This window comes from Pezoporus occidentalis, unplaced genomic scaffold, assembly GCF_034315485.1.
Source record: "Pezoporus occidentalis ecotype Australia unplaced genomic scaffold, CSIRO_AGI_Poc_V1 ctg40, whole genome shotgun sequence".
Classification (NCBI taxonomy): Eukaryota; Metazoa; Chordata; class Aves; order Psittaciformes; family Psittacidae; genus Pezoporus; species Pezoporus occidentalis.
In genome coordinates this window covers 5,052,623-5,069,950 of record NW_026915725.1, presented here as the reverse complement: position 1 = coordinate 5,069,950, position 17,328 = coordinate 5,052,623, and the positions used below count along the sequence as shown (strand labels likewise).

Below are 17,328 nucleotides of genomic sequence, written 5' to 3'. Positions count from 1 at the left end.
ACATTTGTAGGACTATGACTCATGTTTTCCTTTTATAATACACTTTTCTACTTTTTGGCCATTCTGTACCAGAACAGGACTGTCAGAGTCATTCCTAGTGGCTGTGTGGTTTAGTCAGTGTGGTTCGCTTCCTACAGTGAAGAAAGAAGACCTACTATTAGGTTAATGTTTGGACTCCATGATATTAAAGGTCTTTCCCAGCCTAAACAATTCTATGATTCTATGATCATGCATCTTGCCACCGTGGCCTCTTCATCACATTACCCATATGTCCACATGACCATCCTTTCCAACTTGCAACTCCATTGCTCCTGAGTGAACTCATGAAACACCACAACCTCCTTTTCCTTGGGAGCCTGCAGAAATGACCCTCCAAAACTGAGCCTAGTAGATGTCGAAGTTTCTTCATAAAAGGCTTCTCCTCACTCTAGGAAATTGTCAGGCACAGTTCTGACTTGACAAGCTTGGCGTTTGTTCTGTTGTGTGCTTAAGCAGAATCTCTGACAAGTCACGCAAGTAAACCCAAAGTCAGTGGCTAAAAAAAATTGACTATATGCCAACAGGAAAAGCAAGAGCTTGGAGAGTTCCTGGTGATCTCACCCTGGAAACAGGAACCCAGGCTGCAGGGAATCTCTGATAACTGATATCTAAGTGTTAAAAGACAGCAACATAATGAAGCAACATTATGTTACTTGAAATAACAGTCCACAAGAGTGGTCTTAAGTATTCTTGTAGCAATTACTTCGAGTGAAGCAAAGGAAGAGTTAATAATAGTAACGACCATGAGGTTCTGTGGGAATATTTTTCCTGGCAAAGGCTGTAGAACCAGTTATTTTCTTTATCTGTAAATACTTTCTCAGACTGTATCAAATGAGAAAGTGGCTGGCCAGGGGTTGGGAGGGGATTCAATGACTCAGCAGAAGACTATGTTTGTTCTGCCACAAAGGCCTTTCATTCCAAACTGTGTGAGTGCCAGCTTTGTACATGGGACAATTACTTCTTTCTAGATCACAAAAACATTGAGTTAATTACACAGGAAACTAGTAGTGGTGAAATGAAATCAATTTACATGTAATAATCATTTACTGCTTATCATCCCTAAACAATTCAGATGTTATAAGAAGGTAAAAATCTCCTTTTACACCTTAATCTTAAAAATAGACTGCTGTGTTTAAAACATTTTTTAAGGCAACAATCAAGCTTTGGCCCTGACTCTTGTGTCCATCAAAACATTAAACATCCAGTTCCATCTTAGAATGATCCCATTAATGTTATAGCCAGCTAACCAGATTGATCCCACAAAATCACAGTGGTGCCTGCAGGGGAGCCCCAATCCTGGCTGAACATAACACTTTACTTTTTTTAAAACACTTTACTTTTTCTGCAAGAAAATAGAAATGGAAGATAGATTGAAAGGAGGCATCTTTAGGACACCACCAACCCATAGAAGAATTACAATTCTCTGGTATTGCCAGATCTCCTCCAAAAGAGAGGGCCTTTGGGTGCTGCTAAGCTTTGGTCACCTAAGAAATGCCTGTTCCTTCAGAGAGGGGGGAAAAGGTTAGCAAAGAATAAAAGGAATCAGTTCAGAACCAAGGCTGTAATGTAGGGATCCCATAAAGCCTAGTGTTTATCTTAGTTCAACCAATGTTTTCAAAATCAAGAAACTTTCTTTTGTTTCCAGCACTCCTAGTGAGGGAGACCATAACCACTCCTCACCAAAGGAAATTGCTTACTAGCAGATTCTTAGGTTTAGGAGTCTGATCGTACTCTTACCTAAAGTCTCCCTGAAAGATGCTTTCCATCCCCTATCTGCTCCAGAGAAGTCTGTGTTAAACACCAGGAACAACTTATTACTGGAGCTCATAATATTCGGAGGCAGTGTGGAGCCACAGAATTTCCCGATAAGAGGAGCATGGGTGTCTGAGCCATCATATACAGCCACATAGTCTTTGTAGCAAGAGGGAGATATTTCAAGCTGGAAGCTGTTGAACCTGTAAAATACATTTGGAGCTTTAGGTATCACATTTTTATTTCTATTCCTGTGTTATGTGTGGTTGTAGTGTTTGAGGAAAGGTCCATGTAATAGCAATAGCCAAAGCCACACACAGACAAAACATTTCTCTTCAGGAACAAGCAAGCAGAACTACTAACTGCATGGCAAAACATTCCAGTCAACCAGCCTCAGAAACTGCAACCCTCACCCCCAGGGCCATTTGCAAGGCAAACTGTCAGTATACTTCAGCTTTCTGTGAAGCAGCAGATCTCCCCTGTGCAAACATACCCTCCGTCACTTCTGCAAATTGCTCAAGCTGCAATTTCCTTGAGCACGTGAGGGGCATTTAAAACGCAGGCTCAGAGTGCAGACCAGCTGGGTCTTCTGCTTAGCTGGGAAATGTTCTCTTAATTCTCTCTCTCACCATCAGCATATATGTGACAGAGGAATGTACCCATCTTTTACTTTCTCAGTGGCAAGATTTTGTGGCAGCCTTATCCTTCTTTTAGGCAAGACAGCATACACTCAATATACTCTTTCTGGATGGGTATTTACTCAGGTTATAAAGTGAGTACCAGCTTCCTAAAAGAATAATTTTTTTTTTCTTAGATAAACTCACAGGAGCCTCGTAACTCCTCAAAAACTGACTGAATCCTCTTGATAACCAAAGTGGGAAGTTAAAATTGTGGTGATGTTTTGCACATAAGTTACGGAGGAAGATGAAAGGGAACCTGAGGTTAATAAAGATTCCTTCAGTAGCTGTTTGTCATTTTAGTGACACTTTCCCCTTGGAAAAGGAAAGACAGAGAGAAAATTTTCCATAATTGCTCTTTTTAGTTGGAATAGGAGACCTCCCTTTCCCCTTGATGACAATCTGAACTTGGATTACGTACTTGAGGGACACTACTTTGTTGTTTCCAACTGTGATGTCGTATGAACAGTTCATGTTGTTGTGATAATCAAGAACTGAATGGGCTGGACTGCTGATAACACCAACAGAGCCACTGAAAATGCCACCACAAGCTGTAGGGAAACAGAAAAAAAAAAAAAAAGTGATTAGTTTCTGAATACTAGTTTGGTCCTAATTCTCTTGTTTCTTGAAGGAGTTTTACCATAAGGAAAGAAATGCCCTTGGCAGATTAGGAGCAGTCTTCACTGCCATGTCTAGAACTGGTAAACATGAAAATGTCTGTCAGGTTGTGCTTTGCAGTGGAAAACCAGTCAGTATCGAAGTAACAGGCTGTTACTAGTCTATACCAAATGACAACAGCTCCGTGCTGGTGCACTAAAAAACTGAGCCTGATTTAAAGTGTGCTGCAGTAGCAGCAGGGAGCAGCAGGATGATGTGGGTGCGCCATGCAGCAGTGTGAGTGACATGTGTCTGGAGTAGCTCTGCACTCATTCTAGCTTGCCATGAGAAACATGGTTGATATATGGCAAAGACATTCCTTCACCCAAACCCTGGCCCAGTAGAAGCCTCTGAAATTTTGGCACTTAGCCTGCTCCTGACTTTTCTGGGATAACTGCATGCAGCTCCCCATCACCTTTCCACCTCCCAGCAGGGCTGGAACATTCCTGTAGCGTTTGCTCTGTGCAGAAAGGCAGAGAGGAGTCCCCAGGTATCACTAACCCCTGGGGCTGTTCCCCACCTCACCTCGTGCTGAGACTTGTCATGAGTGGAGGACTGCATGCTTGCTGCCTGGCTGAGGAGCAAGTTAAACACTGCAGCCATGAACTAAATGGATGGCTTGGCTTCTCTGGGTTTCACACCATGGATGCTGACGAGGCCAGGATGTGGCTAATGTTTGTTCCCAGCTTCAATGCTTGAGGGAACAAAAACTATTATAAAACCAACTCTAATCACCATTGTTAGCTTCAGCCTTTATTTTACAATCTTAACTTAGGAAAAAACGTTTCCCTGTGTCCTGTCGATAAATAGCTCAAAGCCATACACAGCTTTTCATGCTTTAAAAAACATGCCATTGCTCAAGCCACCACCTTAACAAAGGGAGTCCCATACAGGGTGCTGCTGGCTACAGCTCCTCAGCCGCACAAAGGCTAGCGGCCTGAACCACGGGCAGATAAAGGACAGGAGCTGGGAGGATAAAGAATCAGCTTTATTCTACTCTAGGAGGGGGAAGCATTTTCCATTTTGTTTTCAGCAAACAATACAACTAGAGGGAAGAAGAATGTTAATTGCTAGAATCTGCTTTGTATACAACAACAAGCTAATAAGGCTGCAGTCATCTTTCTTAAATGTCAGAAGTCACAAGTCAGATAGCAGCAACAGTCTTGAATGTGTTATGAAGGCCTTTTCCGTGAGTAACTGCACATTGTCATTACTCAGTGCCATTCCCTCTGTCTTATCTGTATAAGGCCATTCATTTTATATAAAGAATTTGGCCTTATGCTTTTTGCTGTGGCTTTGAACATGAGGAATGCATTAAGGGAAATACCAAAGCTAAGAACTCACACTTTTCTCTGCAGTTAGAAAACGATGCTTTCAAAAGTCCAAGGACTGTCTCTATGAGCTCAACCCAGAAAATACTAAAATCGGTTTTGAAAAGAAAATTAGTCTTTTGGGATATTTATATTAGTGCAGATGTAAATTCTAAACTTGAAAACTTCTTTTTCTAATACATATTTCCACTTTAAAACAAAAGAGATCTCATGAATGACAAAAGGTTTTGGTGAAAATATTGATCAAAAATAAATATATGTCTAGATGCCGGTTTTTACGTACATTAATACCTGACACTGCAAGAGGGTCATTAAATGGAGGCATATAGCTGGGTACCTTTAAAGATCTTGTTCTGGTTCCTATGTTGTATAATGTAGTTTTAGTACAACTAAGATTCAGACCATTCTCCTGTATGTGACACAATCTTTTATTTAAACCCAGTTAAATAAACTGGTGATGTTTCTCCTTAAACACTGTGAAAAGCTCAACCCAAAACAAACAAGAAAACTCTGCTAAAATGGGTTGCATTTATTTTCTACAGGAAAGGAAAAGTGTTTCAGTTCCTGACTTGGTCATATGTAGTGTCTTGGAATTGTGAGATAACACACCAGTCAGTGACAACATGCACCAAACAGTCCCACATCCTGCTCCTGAGGGCTCTTCTGGGCAAATGCACAGGTAATATGAACCACCTTTATTCATGTACAGTATTCCCAAAATGAGGTACAACATTTCCTACACTTAAACATTCTCCAGCTGGAATATTTCCACCACCTGAAGCACAGGACAGTGGCTACTCACCAATTGCTCTGTATCTTGCCTGGAATCCAAAGCCTGTAATGTGGGAGTCGGTGTAGAAGTTGAGCAGCATAGGTCCAAAGACACTGACTGGGGCAGGGAGCTCATTACCACAGAGTGTGATGAGAGGATGTGGGGTAACCGTTGTCCCACTGAAGATGCTTAATCCATCATAAAGACAAATTCTGCTCACGAGTGCTGGGGCTGCATGGACATATAATGCAGAAGTATTAGCAGCATATTTTGCATGTGAAAATTTACTGAGCTGCAAGTACCTAGACCTCACAGAGGATAAGAATTAAATTTTTTATTAGTTTCCATTCCAGTAATGGAATCTCATTGGCCTGCTGAGGAAGCAAATGTCAATTTTTAACATGCAAAAAACCTGAGGCAGAAAAAGGCAAAGAGACCTTGTATACAAGACATCAGATCGGTCTCATTCGAGAGATCTACCATCTGGAAAAGGCTCCAGGCCCTTTGAGTTCATGGCAGTTCATAGCTGAGTAAACACTGTCTATGAGGAGATGAGAGTATCTAACAGAAGCCTGGATCACCTCTGCAGATCAAAGCAATGCACCTTTTGTTACAGGCAACCAGATATCAGGTATTTCTTTCCTCTAATGTAGAAGTCATCACTCAGTGCAGGGAATTTTAAATTATTAAGAGTGAGAAAACTAAAAAAAAAAGATAATAAACAGTCCACACACTGACTTGTTTCAGAGCTGATTTCTTTCTCTCTCAGTTCCCTCAAACTTTGCAGTACCTAAATCCGAATTATTCAGCCTGAGTCAGAAGACAAGAAAAATGTAAAATTAATCTTGTAATTTGCCAATGAAATACTGTAACTGTGTCAGTCAGTGGAGATTTGGAGATAACTGAGCAACAGCAAAAAAAAAACGATTTTCATGAACAATCTGCTTTAGGAGAAAATCTGTGCAGATATTAGGGTGAGTGCAAAGCTGCCCATTTGTAACCACTAAGAAACAGAAATGGGAAATGTAATATTCTACTATTATTCTCCGTTGGTTTTTAGTTTCCCATGTGCAGTTAGGTTTCTGCAGGAATGAGCCATTCTTTAACTCCCTGCCCTACCTTCCTGACTTCCCAGCCACCTCACCATTTGCAACCAGATTCAACTGAGACAAGAGGTCTGAAATGTACTGAGTGCATACAGTTTTCATGAAGGCCAGTAGCTGACCTAGAATGCCAGAGGGATGTCCCCAAAGAAGGACAAGCTCTGCTTTCAGTGCAAGAAATGTGAGTTCAGTGCAAGGGCTGTGAGTTCAGGCAGAGACCTTCTGAGCACCAGCCACCAGCACCCTGGGAGCTTAGAGCCATGTCACCACCTCCCTGCCCAGCTGGAAGCCATAAGCATGGGGAGAAGCTGGTGGTACTCAGGGTGGTACCAGCAAAGGAGCAGAAGGGACCCACATGGATTATACAGGAAAGGTGGATTAATGCTGTTAATGAAAGACACAGCACGTCTCCTGAAAAATGACCTTCATTAGTTGTTATGCTTTTAGAACAACTTGATGTTTTCTTTGTGTTTATCTTTTACAAGCATAATGGAAGCTGGGGTGGCACATGTTTATTGAGGTTTTGTTTAGCGACCTGTTAGCAACAATGGGGCAGTTACTTAAACTGCAAAGGATTAACAGGGAATTATCTAAATTTAACAAGAGAGATGCTGAGCCTACTGTTGCAGCGGAATGATTCCTGCAGATTGTCCAGACCAAACAAGCTGCTTCCTAGATTTGTAGGAAACAGGATGACTCCTATTGAATAGGATGACAAATAGGCATGGGGTGATAATCTTGTTTTACAAGAACAACAGAGCGATCCCAGCAGTCAGATATATTTTAGATCCTCTCTGGAAGGTTAATTCCTTCTCTCTTAATTAAGACAATGTATACTAACGTGCTTTACAATTATGCTAATATGGAAATATAGTGCTTGTCTGACTCTAGTAAGAGCATCTAAGCTGAAAACAACCAGCCACATCAGATAGATGCTTGCATGGTTAATTAATTAATTCATTAAAAATATTCTTAATGTCCTACCCAATCATGAGAATAATGCAATACAATGGAAAAACCTAATAGAATTTAAAATAAAAGAAGAAAAGAGAAAAGTGCTATTTCCAAATAGAAAAGATTAGAGAAAGGAACTCAGGTCCTTTTCTGAAAAGACTTCAGAGAAAGGCATAGAGTGAAAGGTATTTCTCAGCAAAGCAAAGGTCCACAATACCAGTCACAAGTTGTTTTGAACTGCTGCACTGGAAAGAATAAGATAGTTGAAGTTATGAGCAGAAGGCTTAATGTCTAGCTTTAAATCCTCATTGTCTAGGACAATATAATTTATGACCAATGAATCCTGACGGGACTGATGGCTGTTTAAACTCTAGCCTGTAACTCATTCTCTTGTTTCCACTTTCCTTAATTTCTGACCATACTAAATACATTATTCTGTAAATAATGCCCAGACTCAGGTTCCTCTATTCACTCTCCTCTTGTACTTCCAGCCTCTACACATAGTCAGCACATCATCATCAGTTCTCCTCTGTGGTTTATTTCCTCTAATTCTGTCATCTTGTATCTTTTCCAGACAAATTTCTGCCCCTTGCACTACAATGGAACAGTTTCTATGGGTCTCCAGAGATTGTTTCTTAGCCAGATGTCAGACCCACATCCTCTGAGCTGACAGGCACTTTTCACATAGCTAACACTGATTTTCTTTGTAAAACCTTGTCTACTAAGGGCTTTTGCTCATCCTTCTGGTATTACTGTATTCTCTCTTCTGATTCACCTATGAGGATTCAATGAGACATCTCCTCTCCTGACTTTCTCTCTTTATCTCCATATTAGCGCTGCATAATCTCATTTGCAAGGACAGATGAAACTACTAGCTCTACGCTGATGACCCCATAAGTCTACTTCTGCCTTCCAGGCCTCTTCAGACTAAAATCTTATTTATGTCTCTCAACGAAACCATAGGAGAGCTTTTTTCCTCCCTCAAATCTTCCATTGCATCTTCTTTCTTTACAGCCTCATCATTTTGCCTGCCCTCATTAGATCCATGCTTATAATTTGGATCTCTCTAGGTCTTCACATCCATGCCAGGTGTAAATATTTTCAAGTGTTTCCAGTTATTATCTTTAAACTCTTTGCTACCCTTTCACATATCTATGACTTTCACCTGAGAAATAGTGATTTTCCTAACATGGATACTGTACCACTTGTTCTCTAGCCTTGAAAATGTTTCTTCCAAATAGTGTTGGATGGATCAATTATTTGGCCTGACATTATGAACATATCCCTCTGTCTTTGAATTGCTGAGTGTATTTTCTTTCAAGGCCTTTTTTTATCTATCATCTGCTCTCTTTATCTTCTCAACATTGATACATTGAGGCAGAACATGTAGGGTTTTTTAAAGTCTGTAAAATCTAGAATAATAAAATTTTGTTTCACAACTGTAGCTTCTGGTATAAATAGTAATACAATTAGTAATTACTAATGTAGGGGAAGTATTCTGCAGCTACATACTACTGTGCAATATATTAACCAGCTCCATAGCACAAGGTAATATTTTGAAAGCAAGGAATTACAAGTCTTTCATATATAAATATATACACTACACATATGCACACACATATATATACCTCCGCTTTCAAAATAATCTATTGCTAAACCTATTTTCTGAATTGCCTAGTAACAACTAAGCAAGCGGTTAGAGGAGACTCCAAAATGAAGCTGTGACCTTATCCCAGGTTGCAAAATTACAGTTGCATGTTAAAAAAAAAAAAAAGAAAAAAGAAAAAAAGGATAAATAAGTTACTAAAACATTTTCCAGGTCAGTGTGGTATCAACACTGTGCAGTTGTTTTGTGTGGACAGAGTATTAATATTACAGCATTTTAAAAGCAGATATTGCAGACTTATCCCCTAATTTTCCATTATTTGGAACTCAGACTTTATTGGATGTTATACTCATACTTGAAATGCATTACAGTCATTTCATAATACAGTACTGTAGCTGTCCTAGAGGTGTATTTGTAGGGATGTTCATCTGAATAAATCTTACGAATAGAAGGTGGATGTTAATTATTATTTCTTGGATGGTAAGTCTACTGAGATAAGGATTTTTTTTTTACTAATTCTAATATGTTTTATTTGTGCAGACCCTTGATACAAGGAGGGGGACAGATGGAAAGTGACATCACTGTCACAGAAGTGGTGCTGAGTAAATAAACTCATCCATGTTTGTTTGGTTATTTATAAAATAACCAAGCAAACAATGCAGGTAGTAATACCAGAAGCAAATGCCAACCTATGCAAGTTCATGAATCATTCAAATCAAAATTAGGAGATAAATCTAGGTAGATGATAATCTAAATTAGATGTCTATTTTCAGGGTCCAAAAGTCAGATAAAAACTTTTTTTTTACTACCAGCAGACAATTTAGATTGAATTTTGATCACAATGTTAAAAAAATGCATTTTCCTCCAGTTCTCTTTTGCCCTGTTACTTGCTATATTTAGTGCTTAATACATATTTAATGTTTAGTACATGCATGTCATGTTCGTTTGGTTCCATATACTGACATTGTATCACTCCTGTGGGTCAACTGCCTCATTTGGAGTCATTCTTTATAATCAGAACAGGTACCTCATCATACTTGAAAACATAACTACTCTACAGCAGAAATCTGTGACTTACCCATGAAGTCATACAATTTGGTACCAATGTGTCACTGCACTATAGCCGATTACCTTCTGCCTTCTAATTTTCTGGAAAAGATCTCTGAACCAGTTAAAGGCAACGAGATGTATGCCTTGAAGGCATCATGTTGTATAATTCATTACATTACTAAACAACCACAGAAAAAAAACGGATTTCTTTTGGGAGGTCAAATAGGTAGTAAATTGGACATGTAGCTAAACTGTAAAAACCCGATTCAGAACATCTGTACTAGTATGAGTTAAAATTTTAAAGGCCATACTCAGCAACAGTCTCAGCAGAGTATGAATATGTAATAGCTAGAAATGTTTTTAACAGATGTTGCCAAACATTCTCCTGCCTTTGCAAAAGAATTAAGGGAATTCATGCTGGAAACACTTAGACACATGTGCTAAACATATTCAGTGGGACTGCTGAGTAAGTTTTCACTTCTGCATGGCAGTTTGTAAGATCATAGAATCATAGAATCGTTTAGGTTGAGAAAAGACGTTTAAGATCGTCGAGTGCAGCCATTAACCTAGCCCTGCCAAGTCCACCACTAAATCCTCTCGCTAAGCACCACATCTACACATCTTTTAAACACCTCCAGGGACAGTGACTCAACCACTTCCCTGGGAAGCCTGTTCCGATGCTTGACAATTCACTTGATGATGAAATTTTCCCTAATATCGAATCTAAACCTCTCCTGGTGCAACTGATTATATTTCCTCTTTTATAGCCAGATGTCCTTTAGCTCATATCCAGAGTTATTTTCTTCCATGTGACTAAGGACTTTTAGTTTATTTAGCCTAGGAAGCCTATAACAATAAAGGAGCAAATTGACCTGCAAGAAGTAGAATATTTTTAGTATTCATTTAGCTCTATGTTTATTATTATGTCTGTATCACTTGCCTCTTTGCTTCAACCTTCTTTAAAATAAAAGCTTGAATCCATTTATAAATTAACTGAGTGCGCAAACAGAATAGAGTTCAGTAACGTATTCATAAAGGTGTCAAAACTGGCATCATCTGATTCAATGAAATGGTTAGCCTGTCTGCTGGTCTTCTACGTAAAGAAATCCTGTGGTTTACATTTAATTAAAAAAAAATTATTCTTAAAGTAGCAGTTTTAATTAGGGGATGAAAAAAATGTTTCAGATAAAATCATAATCAAATCTTTTTCTCAGACCTAAATTCAGTTTGGGCCAGAATACTTTTAAATTCAAAACAGTTTGAAAACATAAAAAGAAAATAGAAGCAGCCTATTTTCTGACTTTATTGCTTAGTCTGAAGGAAAATTCAAATTACACACTCCATTTTAGTAATAAGTTACTCAAAAATCTCTTTGTCTAGGTGACTTCAAGGGAACAAAATTAAGATGGCCTCAAAATATGTGATGCCACCCAAGTAATTCAGACATGCTGATTCTCTGTGCTATCAACACATCACACCAATAAAAATTTGATCCTACCAAAGTTGGGAAAGTTTTATCATTCACACCAATAAGACTAGGATATTATACCTGTTATTTCTTGGCTAAATGCTTCCGTGTTTTCAAATCTCAAGAGGAACTTTTGTTCATGCATATAGGGTAACAACTTTTATGTGTTTTCAGTTACTGTGGTCTTTCACCTAGTTTCACATTTATATATATGTACATCCTTGTAAAATACCTGAGCAAATTTATGTCCATGTTATTTGTTATGGAAGCAGAAGCACTGAAAAGCAAAACAGCTGGCCTAAGATCAAAAAGACTGTAATACTCAATGGTAAAAAAAAAAAAAAAGAGGCAGGAGTAAAGACCAGAATTGGCCACACTCTCATACTCTAACAACACGGCAAGTCCACAATTTCATTTTTGCAAGATACTGAGTAGGTGAAATCTGTCTTCGCTCTTCAGTGACACAAAACTGCCCCTGGAAATTATCTCTGTAAATGTTTGTCTGTAATGATTTTCAGAATGGACCAGCAAATTTAACCACTAACCATTTTCTATGATAAAAGACTTGTATTGTTTACAAGTGAGAAGCTGTGCTTCAGAGTACATACTGAAATTATCAAGAACCACTTACCTTCCAAGTGGAAGGTCTCAAACTCCAGGATGACCAGTGACTGTTGTCCCTGATCTATGATGTAACTGCAGTTCAAGTTGTTATCATACTGACTAGGGTAGTTAGGAGAGACAATACGACCTGCAGGGCGGGTGAAATTTACTCCACATTCTGCAAACAGAAATAAACAAGACACAGTTATAATTCAGGTGATAACATCATTTCAGTTTTGCAGCGAGAAAAACAATAATGTACACAAGGATCTCATCACTCCTTAAGAGGCTGGTCAAAAAAGAGAGTAATATATATAATGGTAGCAAAAGCAGGTCTTTTGCACACACAGAGCAGTGTTTTGGGGAAATGCAGGGCCTTCCTGTCTACAGCCTCACACAGTGTCTTGGATAAGACAAGGCCATAGCCCCTCATCCCACTGACCAGAAGGACACAGCACTGCTGTTCTTACAGGTTTGGAGCCTGCACACTTCAAAACACCTTAGTAACTTACAAATGCATCTGAATTGGATGGGAGGTTATTGGGGCACATCATCATTTTAGCCTTATTTGAAAATGCCCGTGTTAGCCCAAGTGGTACCATTCTTGCTTCATGCCCAACAGCTTGGAGGATGAAGTCTGCTGTAGAGCCATCTCTGTGTTGTTTGGCTAGAGGCAGAGGAAGGAAAGGTTTGCCACCTTAAATGTCTCAAGCACACACAGCTGTTCATTTTCATGGAGCTCCTTCTGATTCTAATTACTTGTATGGCCTTGGGGTTTCTCTTTATTTTAAAATACAGGCTTAAAAGAGTGCAGTGCAGAGCGAAATGCTGCTATAAGATTAGGAGCAGACATATGAAACCTGTCTTTGTCTCCACTAAGAGGTTATTAGTTGTTACTGACAACATTAGCGGAGACATTATAAAAACAAAAGCAGTTTCAGTTCAGAATTCTGTATACTTCAATAATGTCTTCTTCTAAGCACCTATTTCTCTCTGTTTTAATCTGAATCCAGTGAAGGGAAAGTGGTTTCATTTGGCAGCATCCTACAAAAAAACCCAAACAGTTGATGGCAATTGAGCACTACCTCCTAAACTTCTGGTGGGTTTGACTGTCATAAAGCACATGCCATGGTTAAAGAATCAGAGAGGCCCACCCAAAAAAAAGCCACTTGGGCTACATTTAATGCAAATACAACAAGGCAAAGCAAAACAAAGGCCAGAGGAGGTGGTGAGGAGTCATTTCTTCTCCTGAGAGCAGTTTTTGTGATGTGCATGGGCTACCCCATACACAGGAGAAATTATTGCGGTTTCAGCATGTTCCTTGTAAAGAAGAAGAAGAAAAAAAATCTAAAGGAGGAGCAGATCCTTTTCCTTTTTAGGAAGATTATAGCTTTAGCTTCCAAGCAGTTCAACTACAGGGAAGAGAATTCTTAAAATTTAAAGCCCTTTAATTTCTTTTCAGTGCGCTGAAGAGGCAAAGGTGTCTACAAATAACTGCAAAGTTATAGCTGCATAGAGGGGCTTTGGCAGGTCAAACACAAGCACACAGCAGCTCCATTGCATTTGGTTTCAAAAACTGGCAGAGGCTTCAATGCCTTGTTGGACTGAGGTCTGAATTGCTGCACACAGATCAAACTAATCCAGAATGGACTAATAAAGCAGACATCTGACTTTAATATTACTTACTGCTTGTGAAAGATGCAGAGAAACCTGGCCCCGGAGCATCCTGAGACTGAAATACTGTAGTTATCACATTGTTTGGAGCAACAACAGGATCCGGAGCTGAACTTCCACATCCTGTGGTTAACAAAGCTGCTTTTTCTTCAGAATTTCCTCTCCACACCTGACAAACCCAGATGGAAATGGATTAGTGCTTTCAAAGCCCATGTAGTTTGTGGGAACCCACCAGGAACTGCATATGCAATTGTTCTTTCCATAGACTTTCAACAGATTCATCTCTTACTGAATCTTAGAGATTTAAATTGGAGCTAGTCACTCTGCATTTACTCTGCAATCAGGGGAGACAAAGGAGAGTTTTCCAAGAAGTGAATCACAATGCATAACAGATTGCCGGGGATTTCTGAAGGTCATCTGGAGGTCATTTGCTTGAATCACTGCTGATAGCAGAGTCAACATAGATCCAGAGAGCCAGAGAAAAACATTTTATGCACATCATTATCTACCCCCATTTTGTCTCTGCTCACTTATCTCCATACATGCTATGAATGAACACCCATGTATACAATGAATTATTAAACGCAATCTTTGTATTATTTATAAGTCAATAAAAACCAAAGCTGTCATGCTAGGGTAATATAGAGGCTCAAACTAGAAGATCTGGATCCTTAATATCTAGTCTTGCTAATCAAAACTTATTCCCATTTTTGTTATGTTGCATTTAGTTGTTCTTGAATGACAAGTAGCAAATAATATAGAGGCTTAACAAAATAATTCACAAAAAATACAATAACGAAAAATACTTTTTTTTCTTTAATTTAATATTACTTCAACTGAACCAATAGTCCATTGAAGTTCAATCAAACCATGCATTCAAGAAGCACATGCAAGTTTAGGTAGGTATTAAAATGAAACCCTCTTTAGGTAATTACTTATACATGTACTGGAGGCTCACAGTTTAAGCATCGGATTTCAACACATATAAAATGAAACATAGGCATGAATGCTTGATGTTTCTAAGTGATTAAATAATTTCCTGAATCAGGATGTTTATTGCCAAACATTTTAAATGTCTGTTTTAACAAAAAAGAAAAAAATATTTAGTCTAATAATAAATTCATTTTTCATCAATGTTTTTGAACAGTTTTTTACTGGTAATGTATATTAAACATATATTAAAACCAAATAATGTTTGTTTTTTAAAATAATGTGTTCAAAAGAAGTCTAGTGGAACTAGAACAACCACGTGAAATTGTGATAGCCTTAAGAAACATTCTAGAAAGGGTTAGCCAAGGGTTATTTTGTAAGTGTAGGCATATGAATCACCTCATTCATCAGGCCAGGTGTTTGAGGCAATGGATGCTCAAAGGATTAATATAAACAGTCTATGGCCTGGCCAAGTTTTTGCAAAGTCACTATTGATTTTGGATTCCTCTTTTTTGGCTGCTCAGCTTGGAATGTGTGGAAGAAACTTACACATGTTCTGCACTTTTTCATATCCAGACACCTTCATACAGCTCAGATTGGGAATTCAGAAGTGGAGGTGGGCAAAACCAATATTTTCATATTTTTCGGCATGGAGAATATCTCCAGTTGACATAGTTTGACCATGTCATTTAGGACGGTTTAGAAATTTGAAATTAAAGCACCTTTACTGGGTGGCATTAAGACTTTCATATTAGGGAAGTTTATTGTAACATATTACATCAATTAATCAGTGGAGCAGGCTATGAAAAAGCAAATCAAACAGTATTCTTTTCAACAGCCTTAAAAAATTAGTGTAACTGTGGTTTGTCAGTTAGTAGGTACAGATTAGATGTACAGCTGCTCAAGTCTTCCTACGTGTTGTCAAATTATGTTTGCCCTTTATTTCAAGTGGGAGTTGTACTGCTGTGGAGAAAATGAGCACAAAATCACTGAACATATGCCAAATGCCTGAGAAAAAAATGACACTGAAAAATTCAAAGCATGTCTATTCCATTGTATTGCTTTGAAAACAAGTGCCTCTTGACAACCTATGAAAGATAAGAATGCTATCTTTGTTTTTTGAACCAAAAAAAAAAAAAAAGAGGATTAGTGCAACTTGGACAGTTTGTACACTTATAAAGAAGTTTTGTAGAACTGTAGAGTGAAATTCCTGGGTTTTTTACTCACTGGAATAACTGAAGGGTCTTCTCTTCACACTATATTTTTTTATTATATCTTGTTTCTGAAGTCATACGTAATTTTTTCATATTTTTAATTTTTGGAGCAGTATGTAAGGTGATGAGACACTGCTGGAGGTGGAACTTCAAGAACTGATAAAAATTTAAAGTATATACAAGCCAGTTCACAAGGTAAACAGAAAACTGATGGCATTTTTATCAGTTTATGTTTTGTGCCTTGGCAATCCTAACCATGATAATTGCAAAAGAGGATTCTGGAATTATGCCTTCTTAAAGCACTGCTCTGCTGATCTAATGCCAAGATCATTTTACCTTCACATAGCTGCTCTGGCAGCTCCCATTGCTGTCTGGAATCTGGAAGTTATTGTGGAAGTTCACCTCCAAGTGTTTGCTTTCATGCGTAATGATGGTCCATGTGCATCTGGTGTTCATGGGGAAGTTTTGAGGCCAATGAGGAGACTTGATCATACCATTATCTGAATGAATGATTCCACCACATCCTGGAAAAAAATAGCAATAGGTGGAGGTGGGAGAAATGTTCAAATATTTCCTGTTGGCATCAGCTTGGAATGGCTGTTTGCTTCTGTGGCTGCAGGAGTGAGAGGGGAAAGCCCCAGCACCCAATCAAACTGCATTTGCCCTCTTTTAATTAATTTTCCCTCTCCTTGCCAGTTCATACCCTTTTGTTTTGGTCCATCTATATACTCCTGAGAGTCAGAAGTGAGTACTCCTTAGAAAGAGAGAGAGAGTAAGGGTCAGAAATACATTAACGAGGAGCTTCTCCCAATACTGTGCAGGTTCCTTTCCACACCCCACAGCATGCACATCATAACTGAAAGCATTCAGAAATGCACCCTAGGGAAATAAAAAAGCTTCCATCTACTGCAGAATCCTTTTTAGTCTCACTCTGAAACATGCAAATATTGCAGTTCCATATGTGAATCTACTCAAGCTACAACCATTTACCATGGGTGAAATGGTGACTTCTCCTCCAGCCCAGGCAGCCCTGTGGATTTCAATGAAATTATGGAGAGGGTTGAAAAACATGCTTTTAAAATTGTTAACAGATTCATTTATAAGGGGGCAATAGCTGGTTACAGCTCTGTGGCACCTCATGTTCTTATACATAATACGTTTAGTTACTTTGAAGCATACTTGCAAAAATCATGCCAAGAATAATTTACTAGGTCTATGCATAGAGTACTAGCAACCCATTGTTATTTCAGAGATGATGTAGTAAAAGGACGAGTAAAGAGCAAAAAAAGGTTTATAACATTCTTTATTTTTTTTTTTTTTTGCCTCTTAACTAAAAAAATATATTAGCTCTAAAAGAAAGATTATTTTTCATTCTTCTATGTTAGAGATACCAGTTGTGTTTAGAAAGATATAAGGCCATGTTTTGGTCACACATGCAGAATGTAAACCCAGAGATTCTCAGGGGACAAATGACAAGAAAGCTGAGGAAAGGAAGCCA

The 17,328-nt window shown here is 38.6% G+C and overlaps 1 protein-coding gene across 3 annotated transcripts in view; it reads right to left on the bottom strand.

Moving 5' to 3' along the window:
- The window catches only part of CUBN (cubilin), a 142,265-nt gene that overhangs the window by 14,189 nt on the left and 110,748 nt on the right, over positions 1-17,328 (bottom strand). For all 3 annotated transcript variants that reach the window (XM_062633700.1, XM_062633698.1, XM_062633699.1), the window contains exons 54-59: positions 16,167-16,354; positions 13,699-13,855; positions 12,041-12,190; positions 5,259-5,459; positions 2,890-3,019; positions 1,777-1,994 (exon numbers count right to left, since the gene is read on the bottom strand). In XM_062633700.1, the coding sequence (XP_062489684.1) occupies positions 1,777-1,994; positions 2,890-3,019; positions 5,259-5,459; positions 12,041-12,190; positions 13,699-13,855; positions 16,167-16,354 (1,044 nt within the window). The remainder of the gene's footprint in view (positions 1-1,776; positions 1,995-2,889; positions 3,020-5,258; positions 5,460-12,040; positions 12,191-13,698; positions 13,856-16,166; positions 16,355-17,328) is intronic.